General features: G+C 40.6%; 1 protein-coding gene across 2 annotated transcripts in view; it reads left to right on the forward strand.

Annotated features, from left to right (window-relative positions):
- The window catches only part of OBI1 (ORC ubiquitin ligase 1), a 43,476-nt gene that overhangs the window by 14,998 nt on the left and 4,676 nt on the right, over positions 1–23,802 (forward strand). Inside the window, exons 2-5 of one of the 2 annotated variants that reach the window (XM_084767803.1) lie at positions 1,438–1,529; positions 3,548–3,616; positions 4,837–5,085; positions 8,647–8,735. In XM_084767803.1, coding sequence (XP_084623929.1) covers positions 4,936–5,085; positions 8,647–8,735 — 239 coding nt within the window. In that variant the 5' untranslated portion in view covers positions 1,438–1,529; positions 3,548–3,616; positions 4,837–4,935. The remainder of the gene's footprint in view (positions 1–1,437; positions 1,530–3,547; positions 3,617–4,836; positions 5,086–8,646; positions 8,736–23,802) is intronic. The other variant, XM_084767802.1, reaches the window with a different exon arrangement.

The raw sequence follows: 23,802 nt of genomic DNA on the forward strand, positions 1-23,802 counted from the left end.
GTTGGCTCCAAAGCTCCTGTTGTGGCCACCGGGGTGAAGTCTGGCCGAAGGCTCATTCTCTGCTATGTGTCCATGGGGTTAAACTCTCTGCCTGCAGACCTGCTTAACTTCAGCAAGGCGTCAGGTGGTTGCGTAAAATGAGAGCCTTGATGGTTAAAGTAGGAAGAGGTGTCATCAAGAGCTCTATCTAAGTAATATGAGTGAACTTTCTGAAGTAAAATGGTCCACTCGTCTCTGTGTTTGGATAGGCTGTACTGAAAACACACATCTGTAAAATGCTTTGTTATCATGCTGTAACTACAGAGGCAGTAACCCATGACTATATCAGAGTTCTCTGAAATAATTTATACCAGATGTATTTCTCATGAGTTAGGGTACACAGCTAGTCCTGGAACTCAATCCATTGTAACTGTGTCATTAGAATCAGGTAGGATTGTGTCACCAGTACCCAGACTTGTTTGAATTTCTTGGTTTATATATATGCGCACGCACACACACACACACACACACACACACACACACACACACAGAGGCACACACACACACACACACACAGAGGCACACAGACACAGTCTTGTATGTTCTGTTTAAATATAAACACAGTTATTGGCTTTATTAACGATTGCTTTTAGATTTGCCATATTCAAAATCAATGAACTCATCCTGTGTAGCCCTTTGCTCCACTGTCTTTGCTATGATAAGATTTAACGCCTGTGATATTTTACTGAAGTGATTTCTTATGGTGTTAGTTGATAATTGTTTCCTCAGGGTTACTGAAGGGAAAGGCTTAAACGGTAACGCTGGCTGGCCCCACAGTCCCACTCAGCCCTTTGCTCTCTGTCATGTATCGTCCATTCCATTTCTGTCACAAGTAGCACTTAAGACAAGTCCCCCTAATTTTAGTTCACTACCTCTACTTTTTAAGTTTTCTGAAAGATGTCCACCTGTGGCTAATTATAGACTCACTTCAGTGTTTATTAAAGAGAAAAATGTAAAAAAAATGTAGTCCCCGAAGTAGAAAGAAAACACCAAGAGTCTCTCTGTTATTTCCTAGCTCCTGTTTGAAATTCCTTTCACCTCTCCTAATATAGCACTAATTTTCTTTTTTAAACCTTAATTAGCTCACATTATTCTTAACCGGTCCAGACTCTCCATTCTATCTAAATTTTGTTTCTGAAATTACCTGGGAAGTTATATAATAGAACATGGAGGGTAAAAAGGTTCATTTTCGCTGGGTGTGGTGGCGCGCGCCCTTAATCCCAGCACTGGGGAAGCAGAGGCAGGCAGATCGCCATGGGAGTCCAAGACAGCCAAGGCTACACAGAGAAACCCTTGAAAAACAAAAACAAACAAACAAACAAAAAAGAGAAAGGGAAAAAAAGGGTTCATTTTCATCTTGCCAAACCAAACACAAATCAGGGTTTTCTTCCCCTATAGGAGGAACAAGTGAGAGCGAGCCTATGTTGAGCCACACAGTCAGGAAGCACCTTCGAAAAACCAGACTCGAGTTACTCCATAAAGAATATGAGGTAAATAATATGACGTTTAAAGTGATTTTAGCAGTGAAAGTAAGGTGAAACTGATTGAACTAGCTTCCCATATCTTAGAGCCAAGTCCTCTGAAGCTTGCCTGATTCTATTTTTCCTTTGGGTCTTATGAGGGTGGGGAGGGCACAGGGGTTGTTTGTTTGCTTGCTTTTTCAGAGCCTTGTGATATTTTTGCTTCTGCCTTCCAAGTGCTGAGGTTACACACATTGACCATTGTGCCCAGTGTGAAACCTTTAGTGCCAATCTAACCATAGTTGGTAAGTTCTTCCCTTTTTATTTTAAACAGAGAAATGATTTTATTTAAGTAAAGGATAGGAGACTAGAGTTTCATAGAAAAGAAAGAAATAAGAGCATTTTCCTCGTTTCCTTCTTTAAAATTATTTTTTAATTTATGTTTTTTATTTTATACATATAAGAGTTTTGCCTGTGCACCATTTAAATACCAGGTATCTGAAACCATGAGAGAGTGCTGGATCCTCTGGGGCTGGAGTTGAAGACAGTTGTGAGCAGCAATGTGGGTGCTGGGAATCAATTCCAGGTCCTCTAGAAGAGCAGCCAGTGAGTGCTCTTAAATGCTGAGCCATTTTTCCAGCCCCAGCCCCTCCTTTTTAAAATGCTCCCCGACTCAGTCTGAGTCTCTCTTTCTCTATCTCTCTATCTCTATCTCTATCTCTCTGTTTGTGTGTATGTGTGGTATTTAACAGTTTGTACCTCCACAGTCATTTTATATTTTTCCCTTTTTTTGAATGAGCTATTAAAGAAGCCCACTTAGGGAACACAATTAATTCATTACCGCCTGTAGATTCACTGATGATTATAAACTTGACCAATTCTGATACTTAAGGGAAGTACATTATTTCTAATTTTTGTCTAAAGGTGAATGAACAAACCTACCACAAAGGTGGGTTTTTTCCTAAATAAATTCATGCTACTAGAATAAATATATATTTAAATAGTAGATATTAAGCCCTGTTGTCATTTTATCATCACTAAAAGAGGGATGGATATTTTATAATATACACATATGTCTATGTATACATATATTTATATCTGATCTAGTTGTATAGAAAGTCCCTCCTCCTTTTAGCAATTGAAGGAAAGGTTTTATTGGGGGTAAGGAAAGATGGGCAGTAAACACATAAAGCAAAGGCCACCTACAAGGCCAAGGGGCTACCTGTGAAGCCACAGATTTTGGTCTTCTCTTGAGGACTGAGGATGTATTTATTTATTTTATTTTTTTGGATTTTCTAGACAGGGTTTCTCTGTGTAGTCCTGACTGTTCTGGACTTGCTTTGTAGACCAGGCTGGCCCTGAACTCACAATGATCTGCCTGCCTCTGCCTCCCAAGTGTTGGGATTGAAGGAGTGCTCCACCACTGCCCGGCAGGACTGAGGATTTTTAAGACAGGAGGATCTTCATCCCCTGGTTTAGAGTTTGAAGAAAAACAGAGTGGCTGATTGGTGCACAGCTGTTATGTAAACGTGGTGTGATAGAAAGTATCTCTGTGTTACACTCTGTGCATGAAGTTACCTCAGCTGCCTCAGACATTCTTAGCACAAGTGATAGAATAAATAAATGTCCATTCCTACATGTGTTTTCCACACCTGTGAATGTATAAATGCATGTTTGTTTATTAATTACTGTATTAACTTAAAGAATACAACTTCTTATGCTTGGTGTGGTGGCACATGCCTATAAATCCAGCACTTGTGAGAAAGAGGCAGGCAAAGCTCTGTGAATTTGAGGTCTGTCTGGTCTATATCGTGAGTTCTAGGAGAGTCAGGACTGCATACAACACTGGCTCTCAAAGCCAGGACTACACAGAGCGTGCTTCTCAACCTTCCTAATCTTGCAGCCCTGTAATCCAGCTCCTCATGTTGTGCTGACCCCAACCATAACATCATTTAGTTGCCAGTTGATAACTGCAATTCTGCTGCTGTGATGGATCATAGTGTAGGTAGCTGATGTGCACGGTGGCTGATGTGCACTCTCTGTGACAGGGTCATCCCATCCCCAGGCTGAGAACCACTGACAGAGAGAGACATTGATTGTCTCAGAACAACAAAAAGGTCGGGTGAGACACAACTGCTTTTCACATGCTATTAAATGTAATATCATTTAAAATAGTAAGTAGTACTATGACAAGCCTAAAATGCACTGTTACATAATAAATAAATGTCATAGACACTAATCAGAGAGATCATTGGCTTAAATCTGTTTTCTGTTTCTTTAAAGTCAGAACACCTTAAACTGGGTAATTTTCAATAAGAAGAAATTTATTTGGCTTATGCCACTACAACCTAAAGTTAACAGATTATCAAGCCGATGATGGGAAACAAAAGGACCAGAGAAGAAAGAATGCTGGAACTCAGTTTCTTTCTTTCTTTCTTTCTTTCTTTCTTTCTTTCTTTCTTTCTTCTTCCTTCTTCCTTCCTTCCTTCTTTTCTTTCTTTCGCTCAGCAGCTCATGCTGTGATCACTCATACCCCACATATCAGCATCACCTCATTCATGAGGTCCTCATGGCCAAATAAATCATCTGTTGATGCTCTTCCCTTGTAATATTGCCACAATGGCAGCTGCATTGCAGCAGGAGATAGGGAAGGAAGTGCTGACGTTTGGATTTTATTTTCTGATAGGATTTTTGCCAGTCTCAGGTTAAAACAGTGTGTCCATTATAGATGAATCAGGGGTATTACACAGAAGAGGCTGTCCAAGCGTTTGCAGTCCCATTCAAGAACAGCCTCTCCAGAGAAGGAAAGCAGATGTTTGGAGTAGCTCTGACTTGTGGTTGAAGACCCACTGCTGGTATTAATCTGGGATGAAAACTGGAAGGATTTTATTCCTGCTTTAGATATAGAAGCAAAAATAAAAATTCAGACAAAATTATGGTTGACTATTTTGACCAGTACTTTTAAATTTTCTCTCTATAAAGCAATTAACATGCTTCAGTTATTTCTTCTGAATTAGAATATACTTTTTTGTTGAAATTTAGTGTCTTTTGTTATTTTCTTGATAATATTTTAAACAAAATCAAAGGCTTGTGGTATTTTTTTACAAAAGCAGAAGTGTCTTTGAATTAAAATGTAAGCAATGCGATACCAATTTTTATGAGGTCAAAATACATTTTGAGAATTTAAACTGACTTTTTCCTTACAAAACTGTTATGGCATATAAAAGGCCCATGTATTTATAAAATCTGAGTATAATATTCAAGAACACATTGACTCTGGCTTAGCATACGTAAGGTATTAGTCTTTATCTAATTATTAACTTCCATACCTTTTTAGGATGAAATAGATTGTTTGCAGAAAGAGGTAGAAGAACTTAAAAGTAAAAATTTGAGCTTGGAGTCACAGATCAAGACTATTTTGGATCCTTTAGCCTTGATGCAGGGAAGTCAAAATGAAGACAAACATCAAACGACAGATAATCCAAGTAAAATTGACCTAGAGACAGCAACAGAGTGGAAGAAAAAGCTCAGAACAGCTAATGAAATTTATGAAAAAGTAAAAGATGATGTGGATAAGTTAAAAGAGGTAAGTTATAGTCTTGGGGCGTAAACCTATTATACTTATTTTTAAAGTTACTCAATATTTTAAGTAGCCATATACCTTGACTCACCATTAGCTAATTTGCTAGAGCAGAACTAGCACTGGATGAGCATTTATATACAATAGGAAAACGAATTCTCATTAGCAGTCATTAGCTGCCAAGAAGTCTCAGGTGGTTGCATTTGTGACTATAATTGGAGGCTTGACAGTGCTTCTCTGTGAGAGTGCTTCTGGGAGAGCTGTCTTCTCTTAAAGCACAGGATTCTCTTCCCCTTCTTTGTGGTCTGCCTTTTTGTTTTTTTAAAGCTTACAGCAGTGGCTGCTTTCTGTACATTAAAACAAACATATCAAACACATTCCATTTCCCCACTTAACAAAGAAACATTTCTTTGTGTTTTGAGGCAAGATTTGCTATATAGCTGATGCTTGTCCTGAACTTGCTATGTAGCCCAAGTTGGCCTCAAACCAGCCATCCCCCTGCCTCAGACTCCCAGTGTTAGGATTACTACTGTGTCCCTCTGTACATAGCTGAACAAAAGGTTTTGTGTTTTGTTTGTTTGTTTTTCAAGACAGGGTTTCTCTGTGTAGCCCTGGCTGTCCTGGATTCGTTTTGTAGACCAGGCTGGCCTTGAACTCACAAAGATCCCCCTGCCCCTGCTTCTGAGTGCTGGCATTACAGGCATGTGACACCATGCCTGGCTGAACAAAAGGTTTTAACCACATCTTTCCTAGCACTACCATTCTCTGGTTTTTGAAAGATGAATCTGACTACATAGTAAAAGTTTACTAATTCAGAGAAAGCTATGAGCACCTACTTTAGACCACTTATGCAAAAGAGTAACATCGTGTATGAGGCTGATTCATTTTCCTAGTTGGCTACCCACCTAACAAGATAAAGGGAACACCTGTTAGGGGAAAAACTGAGGATTTTTTAAATCCAGCAAGGAGATAAAGATGCATGCTATTAGCACTAGAGCAGTGACGGGTTATATTGCTTTCTGGAATGAAGACCAGCCTTTAGCTTGACTTGAGGATTACCTGCCCTGGAGAACAGTAGTGCTAAATGCATATCGCTTTATGGCACTCATTTGTACCGCTGCCCTTTTAACCTATCTGTATTCCCTTAAAATGCTGTTCTTGTTCTGAATTACTGAGTCCTGAGCCACAAAGTCATTAATGGACTCCATATGATATTTCACAGAAGAACTACTGCATATTAGCTCTCATATCTTCAGTGAGGTTAAGTACTAGAGAAACATCTTCAAGTCAGTGTAAACCACTTTCCATATACAAAGCAGATGCTGTGCGATTTGTAAAAGGCCAGTATGAAAGGAAGAGGGAAACTGCTTTCAGGAAAAAGAAACTACATACATACTTCATGCATTCTTATGAGGGAAGTGTGTAGTTTATGTGTGTATTGGCAGCCAGCCTTAGTGTAAGCATGTTACCTTTGTTGAAAAGTAAGAGAATTTAAAATGAATGACATCAGAGGAGCTACACTATTATGGATGGGCAGTTTCTCCTGAGAAGTCCATGCCTTTACTCAAGCCACCAGTAAGCTGTGGATGGCCTGTGGCTACTAAAGTTTTGGCAGAGATACTTCTTAGAGCATGAAGCTCTATGCAGAATCCGTTCTGGACTTATAATGTCACTATGTGGTATATATGAAACGAAGAGTATATAAAAACAGTTATTTTTAAATTCATTGGTTGTAGCCATCCTAAGACGTCAGAATTATTTGGAATAGCTAATCATCCTGATTGGGATACCCAGTGATAGTATTAGGTAGTAGGCCCTAAATGAGTAAGAAACACTGACGACAGACAAAATGCAAATATGAAGTACAAACAATGCTGTGAGTCAGATGCAGGAATGCAAGCCATTCAGTAAAGGAAACTTGGTGTGCGTAAATGGACTTCTGATGCTTCCTGGACTTGGCTGAGTTTGGAAACATGAAACACTGTTACCAGTCCAAGTTGAGAATGCACAATAATTATAGTCTTTATTATTCCCAGGTTCCATCAGTAGGCAGAACTCTACAGTTTGTAACCTTTATTTGCTTCTAGTAGTTAAAAGCCACGCGGCCTATAAGGAGAAGTATTAAAAAGCCACAGGACTGGTGAGAGACCTTGAAGCACACTGATAGGAATACCTGTTTGGGGGGGCAGGGAAGGAAATCAGGGGAGTTCTAATTTAAGCTTGTTGTTATCATCAAAAATACTCACTAAGTGCCTCCTTTTATGGTGCTGTGCTTGAAAGCTTAATTCATTGTTTGTATATACGAGGAAGCAAATGGCTTGCCTTCTATCTTCAGGGGGCATTAATGGTGTCTATCAGTCACTTAAAGAATTAACCCTCCACCATCCTGGTTTGCGTGCATCTGGGAAGGTGAGCAAGTGCTCAGAGCCCACAATGATGGGTCTCAGTAACCAGTTCAAAAGGAACCTGGTAAGTGTAAGTAAGGAGATAGGCTGCAGATGCGTATCCACTACCCTCCTCTTGTAACTGCTGAAGCACAGTTGTATGTAAGTAGATAAAGTAATACATTTCAGAAGTTAGTCAACAGCACACACGTGTTTTTAATGCATATATTTTAAATACTTCTTAGGCTACCCTTTCTTTTTTTCTGACAGTAATTCTATTACGTGTTAGCTGTGAATACAAATATTCTCACCATTTTCCTTGCTGGGTGAGGAAATTTGGTGGCAAATCTATAGAGTTTATTTTCAGTTAGAATTGCACAAATGCAGTAACAGGAATTTAAACAAGGAAGCGTTTAAGACAATTCTGAAGTCTAAGAGCATCAAGTTGCTTTAGGCCATCTGGGATATTGAGCTGCTAGCTTCCCGCGGTTCTTTTTGAGACAGTCTGTATTCCAGTCAAACCACTAAATACTTTTACTAATTTTTAGGTGTTATACAACTCAAGGGGAAAAAGGCATGCTTGAAAGACTTTTCTTTACCTATGTATGTCCAGGGACAATTGGTATAACTTACAGGAAAATACTGCCCCAAATTTATGAGTATCAGAAGTTGGAAGACAGAGAATAAAAAAGACGTTTTGAAGAAGAAAAATGAATAGCTTACTTATGTTAGATTTATCGCTAAAGAAGTTGTTTAGGTAGTAAGCAAGAAATGAGTCTCATGGCTTAAGAGTTAACTCGGGAGCATTAATTTATAAATACTTGCTTATGATGTAATCTTACCTTGTTTGAAGCATTCAATTATGGTAAAATGAAAAAAAGAAACACATATATTTGCCATTAGCATGGTCCCTCAGTGGCTCTGAGCTAGCTAACTAACACAACTTTATTTCCCTAAGTACAGGATTTAGAAAGTGCTTGGGGAATGTACGTTTTAAATGCCTACTTGTATTTGCAGTTTTACACTATTCCCACTGGTGATTTTACATTTCTGAGGGCTGTGTCTAGTGTTCAATTTTCTGATATTGCTGTAAGAATGCAGATGGCTCATGTCTTAATATTTACAAGGTACTTTTATATTAGCTTGTGTTTAATTATTTTTAACTCTTATTTCTTTTTTTTAGGCAAATAAAAAGTTGAAGTTGGAAAACAGTGGCCTGCTGAGGGAGAATTTACGACTGAAGGCTGAAGTGGATAATAGGTCTCCCCAAAAGTATGTATCTCACAGAGCAAGGTCACTGCTTGTTGGTGCTTTAAAACTGACTCTCTGATGTCAAATGGTTCCATTTGACTTGTCAATTAGGAAAGTTGAATGTTTCTGAACATCAAGTGCAAGTCTTAGCTTTAGTTGAGGCTAATTTAAAAGAAAGGAATTCATTCTTAACTCTTCCTTCTCTGATGTATAAAAATATTGTTTTATGTTACCTAAGACAAATGAGCCTTCACTTGGCTTTACATATAACTATTTAATAGTACTAATAAATACTGAGATGAAAACTGCCCTTTAGCTGTTTTGTGACATAATCTTGATCATAGTTAATTGTTCATATAATGCATTCTTTGCCTGGTACAGTAGGATGTGACTTAGAGTACTAGGATGGAGGCGCAAAGAAATTTAACTCACCTATCTGAGTCTGCCCAGTGGTAGGTGGAAGTAGTAAGTGAAAGTAGCATTTGGACTCAGGTGGGAGCACCTCAAACTCTGAGCACTTAACAGTGGTGAGGAAAGCCTTGGCTGAAATAAAATAGGGCATTGTCCACCATCTCTTGGACTGATTATATGAGACGTCAGTGGAGTGAATGGGTCCTTTATGATGGCAGAGAATTCACTCTGTGTTAGAAGCTGAAAGTTTGACCTGCTTAACACTTAATTTGTCTATCTAAAGTGGTAAGAAAGAATTAGGAGCTAAGGGGTGAAGATGGAGAGGAGATGGGAGCGTGTTAGGAGTCTTTACCTACCCCACCACACTGAAGAAACAGGCAGATGAGACAGTATGGCCGCCAAGGCACAGTCTCTCTGAAGGCTCTGGTTCAGAATGCCTTCATTTTTCTATTGTAAGAAGACAAAGCAGGATAAACCAATACAGGAAGTATATACTACCAGAAAAGAAACAGCCCTTGCCGAATGCAGTGTGGTTTAGGAAACGGTAAAAGTAAGTCCTAATTACACAAAGGGAAGATTACAAACCACTGGTTTTTTTTAAAAGGGTATAACTTTTACTCTTAAATGTTTCCTTCTCCTGTGCTCTCCAGCCTTGTTTTTCCTTCCTGTCATATAATCTCCTACTTTGACAAATGAGTGAAATAAGCTGAGAAAGTGTTGCTTTTATGTGGGCTTGGATCCCTGTCATTGGCAGCTCGCCCTGCCAGTCACAGTAATGCTTATCCATTAGCCTGCTCCCACAGCGTGCTGAATGGAAGGAAAGCTATTTTGTTTGTAGCTTTTATTTCTTGAAAAGTTGCCCACCAGATTTCAAACTTAATGCTAGCCACAAAGATGTGTGCTTTTAAATATCCATGACTTCTACCGAATAAGTAAGTGGAGACTCGGACCTGAGGAAGTCTGGCCCCCGTGACTTGCAGACCAGCAGCCCGGCATCCAACCCCACAGCAGCTTCGCCGTCTTTGACTTGCTTATAGGAAGGGAGCCCTTGTTGCGCTTGACCAGTAACTCAAGCTGACTCCTATTCCAGATCAGTTTGCAAAGTATTGAGGGGTTAAATGCATTGCATTTGATTTACAGCCCTGTTTACTCTGCATCAGTTAATCCTGGTGGGCGAGAAGCTGATCACAGCTCAAAATTCCCAAATACGGTTCACTGCAGAGCAGCACTTACATTTGTGTAAAAAGAATATGAAATTTTAAGAATTTAAAAGTAAATACAAACATACAGACATCACCCATTTCTTCTCTGCATAGGAAGTACCTTGAGCAGTTCTTTTTCTCCTGTCCCGTTGGTTGAGTGTAAAGGGATACTTCCACTCTGTACACATGGTGTGTTCTCTGATACATCCACAACTTGAGCACACTGTTCTCAGTCACACAGGACAGTGCACTTTACATTTAGAGCCCAGAGTAGAGAAGACTTAGAAGCTGTATCAGTTTTGGTTTTTGAGACAAGGTTTCTCTGTGTAGCCCTCGCTGACCCAGAACTCACTCTGCAGGCCAGCCTGGCCTCCAACTTACAAGATCTGCCTGCCTCTGCCTCCAAAGTGCTGGGTTAAATGTGTGCGCACCCACTGCCAGGCTCAAAGACTTGTTCTTAGTACGAGTATATAGTGAGATATATCAAGAGCATCACACCCACACATAGTAGCACAGAATGGGAGCACCCCAAAGGGGGAAGAGTTTAAAACTGAATTTTTCATAGTTTTTCAATTTCCTCGACTCCAAATACTGTCCCTAAGCTATGTCAGCATGTATAGTTGCGTTTGTACTTGCTGGATTTGGGAACTCCTTAGTGACATTTAACTTGAAGAACTGTAACATTTCTATTTATAATGGATTAAAAGTTCCTTAGGTTTTCCACACAGGTTCTTCCCTTATTTGTACTCCTCACCCCAAGTACTCAACATTAATTACTGTTCCATCACTGCGACCAAAAATACATGACAGAACAATTTAAGGGTAAAAATTTATTCTGCACTACAGTTTCAGATATCTTACCATCAGTCAGAGCACAGTTTGGAAGGTACTGTTCACGTCAGTGGGAGTAGGAGGTAGCTCATTATTCATATGACATAGACCAGGAAGCAGAGAGCTAGCCTGAGCCCAGCAGTGAGTATACCCTTCAAAGGCCCCCTCTCGTAACCTACTTTCACAACCTGGTCCATGTCCTAAAGGATCTGTAGTCTTCACAGTCAGGCAACCAAGTATTTAAAACATGAGCCTCTGGGGACATAACATATCCAAGCTATGACACTCTGACAGATGACAGTCCCACAGTTGCTGTCCATGCTATAATACAAAATGCGTTCAAAAGTCCCTATAGACTAAACAGTCTAATTCTTAAAGACTCAACATTCTGAAATGACCTCTTAGCTGTGGGCTTTTGTGGAATCAAAGCAAAAGCCCCAAGTCTCAACATAAAGTGGAATAAACATTTCCATTCCAAAAGGGAAAAGAACTGGAGAACAGAAAAACAAACAAACAAACAAAACTGGACAAACATTAGAACCTGTAGCTCCGTGCTCAGCACCAAGATACATGGTGGCATCTTCTGGGCGCCACTGGGCTACAGCCCTGCCCTACCGCCCTGCCACTTGTAGGCTTTGTGGCCTGTCTTGGCTCCTTCATACTTGTTCCACCATTTTTCTTGCATCTCTAAAATCCTGGGGTTCCCCATTGCAACTTAGACTTTACCTTAAAGCTTGACCCATAGCATGCTTCTGGGCCTCCTGTAGAGAGTCCAGCTGTAGATTGCTACGAAACCTCATGGATTTTTAAAATTCATTTTATTTTATTATAGAGCCTTCAGCTTAGTATTCTGTACGCCTGTACCACATGAACAACACCAGGCTGTTGCCAGTTTGAGAAATAGTGTGGCCCCTTTTGGGCTAGATATCTCCCTGTATGCAGCTTACTGAACTGCCCACCAACCTCAAAACTTGTCAGTTAGGCCTCCTTTTAGGGGAAGTTAAATGTGTTTGTTTTCTTGAACCATCTTTTCTGTGTGGCTTTAATAATCACCTACCAGCATGCCAGACTGTCTAAGCCTACTTAAAAAGTAAAGATGGGCCTACTTCTTTTCCTGGATGGCAGTCATGTTTATACTCTTGTTAGCACAGAGCATGGTAGGTAAGCGCTTAGCTCCAGAAGTAGGCTCCCCGAGTTCCCATTTCTGTGCTTCCACTCTGTCCCTGTGTCCTCTGCACAATTCATTTTCTGCTACTTTCCAAAAGTGTCTATGGTAAAGTAGAAATCAATTTGCTTAAATCTGTTGCCTGAAACTGCCTGGGAATTTCCAGAAAGGAAATCCAGTCTCTGAGTAAGCTCTTCAGTACCTGTCTCTTCCTTCTCCACTCTCCCCAGTTCACCTCTCCCCAGGTTCCTGCTTCTAGGACATTCAAAGGCTGGCGTCCTACTTTCTGATCTGTACGTAGTTGCCTCTGTGGAACATCAGAGGCACTTTCCCTTGTTGAAACCAGCCCCTGCCCTTCATTGCTTCCTATCCCTTCCATGTCTTGTCACAAGGCCGGAATAAGAAAATCACACAGGGAAATATTCGAGTATGGTGATTATGAACACAGGTTCAGTGCTAGACCCCCTAGGACTGAGCGCTGGCTGTTTTCTCTGTCTTATTTATGGGCTTCTGTGAAATGCGGCCAGTGCACCAGACCCACTATAAAGGTTACACTCAGGGTTAAGTGTACCTATTATAGTCCACTGTTAGCGCTCAGCCAGGCTTACAGCATGCTCATTACAGTCTTTTCACTCCATGAAAGTACTGTAGTTGTTTATCTCTTTGTTGTCTGTCTCCACCTGTCTTTTTCACTGTCTCAAACCTGGAAAGTACCTGATAAATATTGGTTATATAAACAAATTAACAAGTAGATAACATTAAACACATAATTTAGCTTATTGATACCCTCAACTTTTATAGATAATATATTATTGAGAAGATTAAAGAAACTAATTTATACCTTGGTGTAACATGTGTCTTAATTGTATTGCTGTTAAGAGCCACCATGACCAAGGTAGGTTATAAAAGAAAGTATTTAATTGGGGCCTTGCTTACAAGATTCAGGGTTTAGCCCTTGGCCATCATGGTGAGGAGTGTGGCAGCAGGTAGACATGGCAGAGCGGTAGCTGAGAGCTCACATCCTGATCTGAAGACAGGAAGCAGAGGCAGAGAAAGACTGAGGGAGGTGTGAGCTTTTAAAGCCTCAAAGCCCACCCCAGTACACATCTCCTCCAACAAGGCCACATCTCCTAATCCTTCCCAAACACTTCCACCAACTGAAAACAAAACATTCAAACACATGAATTTATGAGGGACATTCTCATTCTAACCATAACATATAACAAAGAACCACAACATGTAACAAATAATAAAGAAGAGGGGTGCTTCTTTGTATGTGTCTAACAATTATATACAATATACTTCACCATGTACAGAAAACTTATTTTTCCTATTGGGTTTGTTTCTGTTCTCAGTGACTTCACTACTCACTGAGTTGCTGGGGTTTTACCATTTCTCCTCACTCTACACCAGATTGTTCAGATATCCTTTTGAAAATAGCTCTTAGAACTGCATCTGAAAACTATCATCTCATTCCCAGTAGCCTATAGATCTACATAAGTTTAACCTCACTACTTGCTTTTTTCCCCTTGAGTATCTATTTTATTGTTGCCCAAATCTAGACTATAAATCTGATCAACTTGCTTTTCTTTTTTATGACATTTTGTGGCTCCCAGTCACCTTTATAGTAAAGCTCAAATTTCTTACTCCAGTCTGCAAGGTCTTGAGGGCTTGACCTTTCAACATTCTTGGTTTTCTCTCGCCTCTTCTTGTTTTCCGCTCTGGTCATGTGGGGTTTCTCCCTGGGCTCACTTGCATGGCTTGGCCCATACTTCTTCTTCATCTTCCCTAGTCTTGCCCAGCAGTTGTTTTTTTAGCATTATTTATTTATTTATTATTGCTGTTGTTGTTAGTACTGCAAGTTAATGGCTCCCCATTGTTTGAAAACAAGCCCAGTATGTTTGAGGACCTTTGCAATTTCCCTAGGCAGAGGAGTGCCTTCCTTTTATTATGATTACTCAGAGAGTCATGACCTTGGTAATGATGCTGTGCTCTGATCACCATCATGACTATCATAGCAACTTACTCTGCCAGCCCAGGGCACTTAGATACATTTCCAAGTGCACCTATGTCTATTTACACTATATAAATATATATTTGTATATGCATGCACATCTTCCTTTTTGGGACCCAGAAGAAATAAGCTGCCCTTACACCTAGCTACATTAGCACTTCAGGTAAAGTAACCAAAGTGATAAGACTTTTGAGTTTCTTTATGTGCTCAGAGTATGTACGAGTTTTAAGAGAATAGGACTTCAGAGCTTGGCATTTTCTCCAGATGAGGAGAACAAGAAGATTTCTGAAGCTTCCGTCTCTTAGAGAGGGGAATAGAGGAGGTGTCTTAGAGATTATTTTCCTCCAGTCCAGGGTTTCTTGTGAGTCTCTCCGTACACTAGGCTATCTTTTCTGTGCTGGCTCTAAGCTATAGGTCAGTAGTAACTCGTGAGTCTGCTTTACCTAGATGGGTCCGCATGGCAGTGTCCTCCGCTGTCTTACCAGTGCTGCAGGGCTGGTCCAGCTGGCGTGGCCTTCTCTCCCCTCTTGACCTAGTCCAGCTGCTTTTGTTTCTCCAGATGATGCTCTGACAAACACAGTGATTCCTGGTATTTGACCCTAGCCTGATCTGGTGACTGATTCTGCTGTGCCCTTTGGTTTTCCCAGAAGGGGAGCTTGTAGATGGTCAGGGGAAGCCTGATGATACCCTGGGGCCAGACTGTGACAGCCACTTGTGCGACAGCCCCTGGGCTGGGTGCCTGAGGGGCCCTTCTCTGGATATACAGCTAATTGGTGATAGACAGTTATTGCAGTTGTCCCTCAGCTTGTCTTTATTGTATTGATAGGATATTTTAGTTGCTTGCAGTGCATGTTGGTAATGAAGCAGTGTGGTTGTCAGAGAGATTATGAATGAATATTTGAGAACAGGAAGGATGGCTTCCACTTCCTCATAGCCACCTGAGCACTCATTAGTCCTCAGTAGCTCATCTGAGTAATAAGTACAGGGTGGCTAGATCACAGTTCTTTGTTTTATTTTGACTGTTCCATATACAGAGAGAGAACGGGTACAGAGAAAGAATACGAGGATTTAGCAAAAGTGAAAAATACATATATAGATATTTGTCTAGGGAGTATTAAGAATGATTTATCACTCATTAGTAGTGTTTTCTGCTGCTGAAATTTTAATTACTATGCTTTAGAGATATACCTGCTTTTACCTTTAGAAATGTAAAAGGATATAAAATAGTATTTTCCCATGGATGATTGATTATCTTCAAGATTTGTCCTTTAGTAAAAAAAAAAAAAAAGCAAACAAACCAAAGTGAGATTTACCTAATTAAAATGAATCTGTCTCATTGATAGCATAGATAGAGTAGCACTTGCTTGGGGCTGGGGTGGGACTTGGAAAAAGTGATTCACTAGTTACAGTTTCCAAGCAAAGGACAGAGACCAAGTCTCTGTCATCAGTGATACAGGGAAGAAAAAAACCCTAGAAAACACTACAGTATGTAATTCTCCTTATGACCCCAAGTGGCCCTGTGTGGGCTCAAGCCTTATTAGAGACTTGCCTCCAAAGGGAGTAACATGTTCCTCTTCACATATGTTGCCCCACACACAGGTCATGTGTATTGAGAACATCAGGTTCCAGCAGAGTAATCCTTAACTACAAGTGCACGGTTAGCTTAAGAAACACTAATGACCTTCTTTAACATTATATTACCACTGTTGCTCTTAAGCCCTGTTCTCAACCAGAGAGCTTGCCAAGTAGAGTCTACCTTGCTATTATTTGAGACAGTCTCCCTGTGTGTCTCCATGATGGCTTCAAAGCTGGAGTCCTCCTAGGCTAGCTCCCTGTAGTTGGTGTTACAGGCAGTGCCACCATGCCTAGCTTACCTTGCTCTTGAAACATGCCTTTGGGAAAGTGGAAGGAAAAGCAGTTATTCCAGTGTCCCCATTTTAATGCCCCTGTCAACAATTCTCAAGGCAATGGTGCTGCTGCTCTGTGTCACAGTAGTCACTGTAGTCAACAACTCTCCAGGCAATGGTGCTGCTGCTCTGTGTCACAGTAGTCACTGTAGTCAACAACTCTCCAGGCAATGGTGCTGCTGCTCTGTGTCACAGTAGTCACTGTAGTCAACAACTCTCCAGGCAATGGTGCTGCTGCTCTATGTCACAGTAGTCACTGTAGTCAACAACTCTCCAGGCAATGGTGCTGCTGCTCTTGTGTCACAGTAGTCACTGTAGTGACTGAACATTGTTCTGATTACTCTTGCTAAGTTACAGACAAAAGTGTATTTTCCTTTTTGTGTTATTCTTTGAATTATGTGCTGAGGAACACAAGTTGCTTGCCTTGGGTTTTTAGAGGATGTGCTTCCTGTTCCTCTCAATACATGTCCCTAGAGGACATTTTTTACAGACATAAGGTATGACAAAGATTGTCATAGACAATACTATTTTATTGGAAATTCTTTACGAATCTGTGTACCTAAGCGCTTTACTTACTCACTCACTCACTCACTCACTCACTCACTCACTCACTCACTTACTCACTTACTGAGACAAGGTTTCTCAGTGTAGCTTTGGCTGTTCTGGACTCGCATTGTAGACCAGGATGGCCTTGAGCTCACATAGATCCACCTGCCTCTGCCTCCTGAGTGCTGGGATTACAGGTATGTGCCACCATACCCAACTCTAAGTGCTTAATTTTTAAAAAAAATTTGAAGAAGCATTTTCAAGACAGTCTCTCAGCAACATGTAGCCAGCTGGGAGAGGAACGTGGCTCACTGGTATAGAGTTTGCCTATCATGTACATACACTCCGTTTCTAAGCCCATGACTGGGGTTTTTGTAGTGTCTAGATAGAATATTTCTATGGTATCCTGCCAAAACATATACAGTGATGAAATAGACATGGAAAATGTGCAATCAAGCCATAGGAAACAGGCAAGAAGAGAATCATACTAAGGCATTTGAATCTTCTTTCCCACCCCAAATACAATTTCAAGTTTTTTCAGCTCTGCTCTTCCCTTTCCTCTTTAGCTGAAATGCCCTCAGTTTTGGTCCCTCTGAGCATACATACAAGGCAGCACCCCAGGCTAATCTTTCCTCTGCTTCCCAGTCCCATCAGACTCAGATTCCTGGCAGGTGTGCATTGCAGGCTACTCACTTGTGTTATGCTCAACCAAGGATTTTAAAGTCATGGAAATTCCTAATTGGTAGATTGTGATTAATGAAATATTGAGTATACAGTAGAAACAGAAAGAAAAATATGTCAAAGAAGGTACTTAGGCCAGCATGCTTCCAGCCTCAGCATTTGACAGGCTGAAGAGGCTCTTTAGTTTTGGACAGCTTCACCAATATAAGGAGCCCCTGTCTCAAAAGAAAATAAATAAATAAGCCCTACACTTGCTGCTACATACATACACAACTCTGTGATAAAATATACTCTGAGAATAGATTATTCTTTTCTTTTAAAAATAACTTTATTATTTTATGTGTATGGATGTTTTGTTTGCATGTATGTATGTGCACCACATGTCATGATGCCTTCAGACTCCCAAAGAGGGTGTACGATCCTCTGGGACTAGAATTCAGGTAGTTGTGAGGCAGCAAATGTGAGCGTTGGGAACCAAACTCTAGTCCTCTGGAAGAGCATCGAGTGTTCACAGCCATCTCTTTAGTGTCTAGGTCAGTCTTTGTTAGAGTACTTGTAGTTCTTACATACAAAGTTTTGAGACATATGTCAACTATTATTTTAGGAAGTCTTTATTCTGCATAGTGGTTCATAAAATGAGTAGGTAAGGTGTCTTAATAATCACTGGGGGAAATTCACAATTGTCCTATGGACATTAATATTTTGTCAAAACATTATGTCTACTATCAATATAAATATAGATGGACATGAAAATGGTAAAACTAGGGCTGGAGAGATGGCTCAGGGGTTAAGAGCACTGCCTGCTCTTCCAGAGGTCCTGAGTTCAATTCCCAGCAACCACATGGTGGCTCACAAGCATCTATAACATGATCTGATGGCCTTTTCTGACATGGAGGTGTACATACAGATAGAGCACTCATATACATAAAATAAATGAATAACAAAGAAAGAAAGAAAATTGGAATTGTATTACACTAACATTGACATAGCGCAGTTTGAGACACTTAAAACTTTGAAACATTAAAAGTATGATTTCTTTGTTAAAAACACTAATCACACAGAACTAGGCTTGCCTTCTCTTCCTGTACATGAGTGTGCTGTTTTGTTGTTGTTGTTGTTGTTGTTGTTGTTGTTGTTGTTGTTGTTGTTAATGTACATGAATGGGGATCATCTGGAAAGAGGAAAACTCAACTGAGAAAATGCCTTCATGAGATTTGCCTGTTGGCAATCTGGGCGTCATCTTCTTGGTTAATGATTGGTGGGAAAGGACCCAGCCCACTATTGGCAGTGCTACTCCTCGGTGGTTGGTTTTAGGTTATATGATAGAGCAGGCTGAGGGAGCCGTGGTAGAAAATGCCATGAGTAGTGAGTGTTCCTCCTCAGTCTCCGCTTCAGTCCATTCCCTGCCTTCCCTCAGTGATGGACTGTGACATCATGTGTTTCAAATGGTGCTAAATAAATATTGGTGTACTACATATTAGCCTTACCATTTTTGTGTCCATATACATTTATGGTGATAGTAAGATATAATGTTTTGATGAATTAAAATCCATAGGACAATTGTGCTTTTCCCCAATGATTGCTAAGACAGCCCGCCCACTCATTCATTTTATAAGCCCCTATGCAGGATAAGCCAAATAAATCCTTTCAATGTTGCTTTTGGCCATGTTGATTGCAGCAATAAAAGAAAACATAGACCAGTGAGCTATCTTCTTTTTGATACTTTGAAAAGTTATCATATTTTTGTGTCTGCATAAACTTCCACCATTCTATTCTCTGCTCTTAGTGCCGTGACTACAGCCACATGCTCTCGTGTGAGGATTTTTCTTCCCCGCTTGTCATTTCTTCTCAATATCTTCATCCTCCTCACCTCAGCAACTCCTCAGCTCTGTGAAGCAGTTTGCCTTTACGCTCGTATCTAGAGTCTCCTGAGTAGACAAGCACCGTGACAGCTATTTCCTTCCTGAATACGTTGTCATCTGATTCTGGTCTTACTCCCAGCACTAACTCTGCTCAGTGCTGTGCTGTCCCTTCATGTTTTGTCTCCTGGTTCTGTCTTCTCTTAGGGTGCTTCTCCAAAATGTCATGTGAGGTATCTCGCTGGGAGACAGGGAAGCAGCCTAACTAGTTTGCTGTCAGTGCGCTTGCTACATAGCAGGCACACACGGCCTGGTCACGATGGCTTCAGAAGAGCTGGCCTGGTTGGGTGGGTGCTAATTGTAATACCCATCTATTGGTTGTATAGATTGTGTGTGAACTGGAAAGTTAGAAGCAGGGGCTTTATATTACGAAGCTACTCAGAGTTTATGATGTGATAACTGAACTTTGAACCATGCTGTTAGAAGACTAGTTTTACTTAACTAGGGTAATGTGTGCTTATTGGAACCACATTGGAACCGTGTTAGCAAGGATATCAGTATTGATTTTACTTAGTGTATATTTCTAGCAATAAGAAAACAATGATTTATGTAGTATCTTAGTGTATCATCTTGTTATGGCTCATGGATTTTAAAGTGCTGAAAGTAAAAAATTACATATGTGACCTGTTTCTATGGAGTAAGATAGTACCCAGCAATACAAAAATCTTAATGAGAAAATCTATCAATGGTCTACATGCTACTTAAAAACAGGGCTCAATCTTAGCATTATGATCTCTAGTGATGAACAGCCATGATATACTGCCAGCAATTCAATACATACAGGAACCGTAAAGGAAATAGTGAATTTAGAAAAACAATAGCACAGAAAAGAAAGATGAAAGACTGCAATAGGCACATGGTCATCACACCGGCTAGAACTAACTGGCTATAGAGACATGTCCAGTGCTTCGTAGCTTCCCTCCTACCTCAAGGTAGTTTGACTTATTATTTGGTGTGAGCATGTATGTATGGTGTGAGGGTGTGGTGCTTGCACACCATGTGCTACACGTTTGGCAGTCAGAGAACGACTTGCTGGAGTCAGTTGTCTCTCTTCACCATGTGAGTTTCTTAAGATTGAACTCAGGTCACCATCGGGTATGGCAGCAAACTCCTTTACCTGTGGAACTCTCCTGCCAGCCCGGGAAATACTCATCTCTAACCAGATTAAGGAAAAGTCCTTAACACACCAAGTCTATAAAGTCCTTATCTGAATACACCTTTCTCCAAGCATTCTCAGGTCATCCCTTCCGCTTTGCCTTTATGGTTTGACCTTAGTGCTCAGCCTCAGATGTATGGATGGCCCAACTCCAAAGGCACATGGTCGTTGTTAGGCCAAGATTCCAGGGCATAGAAACTTCTTCTTATGCTTGTTACTAACTAGAGGCAGGACAGTGAGCTTACCAGGAGTCAAAGGACTTCTCAGAGCTCTACAAAGACATTTAGCAGCGCATTTGAGCTATCTGCAGAAGACCAGGCATTTCGTTATCAGTTGTTAGGAACTTCTGTGGGAGTACCATCAGATCCTGTAACCCACCTATTTCTAGAGTCGTGTAGATTTTAAAAGAAGCATCCTGAGATAGACTTTGATATGCCCATCTTAATGCTTAGTACCACTGAGATTTGTCAGGTAAGCCAGACCACAAAACCCAGGCCAGACTCAGTGCTTTCACTGTTTTGGTTAGCTCAGGCAGGAGGTAAGGAAAAACTAGGAAGTCAGAGACTGCTCTGCAAGCATGATGATGCCTGGGGTCTGACCCAAACCTGAGGACTGACTGTACATTTGGAGGAGGCACATGAGAAGCCTTGTTTCTCTGAATGCCATGCTCAGATGGATCAGCAGGTAAAAGCGTCTGCTGCCAAGCCTTGTGACCTAAGGAGAGAACTGACTCCGAAGTTTGTCCTCTGATTTCCGCATTCATGCTGTGGTGGGAGCACATGTGTATACACGTACACAAAATAAATAAGAATATAATAAGAAAATTCTGTAGGAAGAAGGCCTTTCTGAAATTTTTGGTTGTCTTGCCAATCTCCTGTGCTTGTTGTATTTAGTCCTTTAATTGGGGTTGAGAATGAAAAAGGCAAAAGTTTCTCAGCTTGCTAATTAGCTAGATACTGAAACTTAGTTCTTCAGATGCTAGGTTCTAATGACAATTCTCACCTCCTTTGTATTCTTCTGGCCATTTTGAAACACATTGTTTGTTTGTTTGTTATGAAAAGCTATGGAGAGAAATGGTCTTATGAACCATGTGTTGTTAGAGATGTTCTTAATATAGTTGTCTTGTCTGCTGTGAGATGGTGTCTTCTATGTGTAGCAGGGAAGATACACCCCAGAATCTCCACAGTTTGGTTCCTAAACAAGACTTGAAAGATGGACACGACTGATTGAAATGCCAGCATGGAAGGAGGAATTCTCGCAGGACTTGACCTCTAGAAGAATAAGAACTACAGCCAATTGAAAGCTGCTAGGAGAGGGCGAATTGGTCCACTCTGGGGACAAGCCCTTGGTAGATAGGTAAACTCAAGAGGTCAGCCACAAATACATGAGAGTGCTGAATGACGTCAGAAGGCTGTGTTTATAAATTTATGCACACATATAAATAATAACTAAAGGATAAGAGGCCATGGATTTGAGGAGTTGGGAGTACAAGGGAGGAATTAGAGGGAAGAGAAGGAGAGGAAGAGTGATGTAAATACTCAAATATGATATTCTCAACAAATGATTTTAAAAGGAAAAATACCTGTTCAAAAAGGGTCAAATTAATAAGGCTCTTATTTCTTTGTAGTCTACAGGGACGGGACAGGGGCTTACCTCTGTATGCTTTTCTCTCATCCAGAACGCACACTTCAGTTCACATTGGCAGGCACACAAGTCCTGTGTACATCTCTAAATTCTGGCAAATGTATTTCCAGTATCAGCTCACAAACTGTTCAGTGCTTCTCTGGCATAATGAAGCCTTTGGCCATCACTGCTACTTTGAAAATCAAAGCTTTTTGGTCTCTAATGGAATGTTTATAAAAATGCACCATTTTGGAATTTGCTCAGGAAAAGGAAGTAATGTTAAATGATACTTAGAAATCCCTCTGGCTTGCCTTGGCATTGCTTCATTTAATGTTCTGTACTTTGGAAATATCTGGAGTTAGGAGGGGTAAGAGAGTATTAAAACCCAAAGATAAATAAGCTCCTGTGTTCATTGTCTATGCCATTAGATGTGTATGCTTAGTTATTTCTGTGTGATAGCTTACCTTTTGCCAAATTTAATAAAAGTGTCTTGGAATCATTAAAACTTCCCCAACCCCTGTGTCAGAAAACTCACCTCTTCGGAGTCTTTTACTCAGGTGAAAAGGAAAGCCTGTTGGATGAAGCTGTAAGAATATTCATCCTGCAAATAAAAGGCTGTGCTGTATAATGGCTGCAGCAAAAAACCACATGCCACTCCATCGCTTTTCTTGCTGTTAACCAAAAGGGAAGGCACACGTATGGAATGTATTTGGTTTAATAATGTAATGATTATCATACTACTTAACATATATAAAAGGACAGAGGATTTAGCTTGCTCATCCCGTAGGGTTGGCTCTGCAGTCCTGAATGAACTAATGTAGCTAAAAGTAGGTGGCTGATATTTAAAGGAGATAGTTAACAAGGGACTGCTGGGTATCAGGAAGGGGTCTAACAGTCTAGCAGTAAATGTAGACCTCAAGGCCCCCTACCCTCTTGGCACATGGACTGTAATAGAGGATTCAGAAGACAAATCAGTTCCTATGCTTTTGACTATACGTTTCTGTCAGTGTACCCATTAGCGTGTTTAAAAATCCCCATCACTTAGTATTATAAATTTGTGTGGAGTCTTACAGTGGAACTTTGGGGTTCCGACATCATTGAGAAGACAGCCTAACTTTTAAAATTACTTGTGCTTTGCTTGTCCTTCTTAATATACGTTCTGATGTTGATGCCTGTTAGTTTCCATGGCACTTTAGCTTTCTCTCCAAAATGATTCAGAAAATATGACTAGGGATATCACTGACTTCAACTCAGAAACCTTTGCTACTTCTTTAAAAATATATAATTAAGCTGTGGCTGCGGAGATGGCTCAGTGAGAAAGAGCTCTTACACCACACGCATGAGGATCTGCGGATGGATTCCTGGCACACATAAGAAGCCATGCCTGGTTTCCACCAACACACATTGCTGTTGGAAGGAGGACAGGAGGACCACTGGAGCTTGTTGACGAGTCTGAGCAGAATAGGTTCGGTTGAGAGACCTTACCTCAGCACCTCAACAATAAGGCAGAGAGTGAGAAAGAGCACACCTGCACAGCACATGTACATGTCTATCTCACACACAAAAAAACTTGAAAGCATTCCTTATTTGTTATTAGTTGCCAGTGGCATCCTTTGGTAGCATCTGATGTGCT

The sequence above is a fragment of the Acomys minous genome (assembly GCF_964271855.1).
Source record: "Acomys minous genome assembly, chromosome: 18".
Taxonomy (NCBI): domain Eukaryota; kingdom Metazoa; phylum Chordata; class Mammalia; order Rodentia; family Muridae; genus Acomys; species Acomys minous.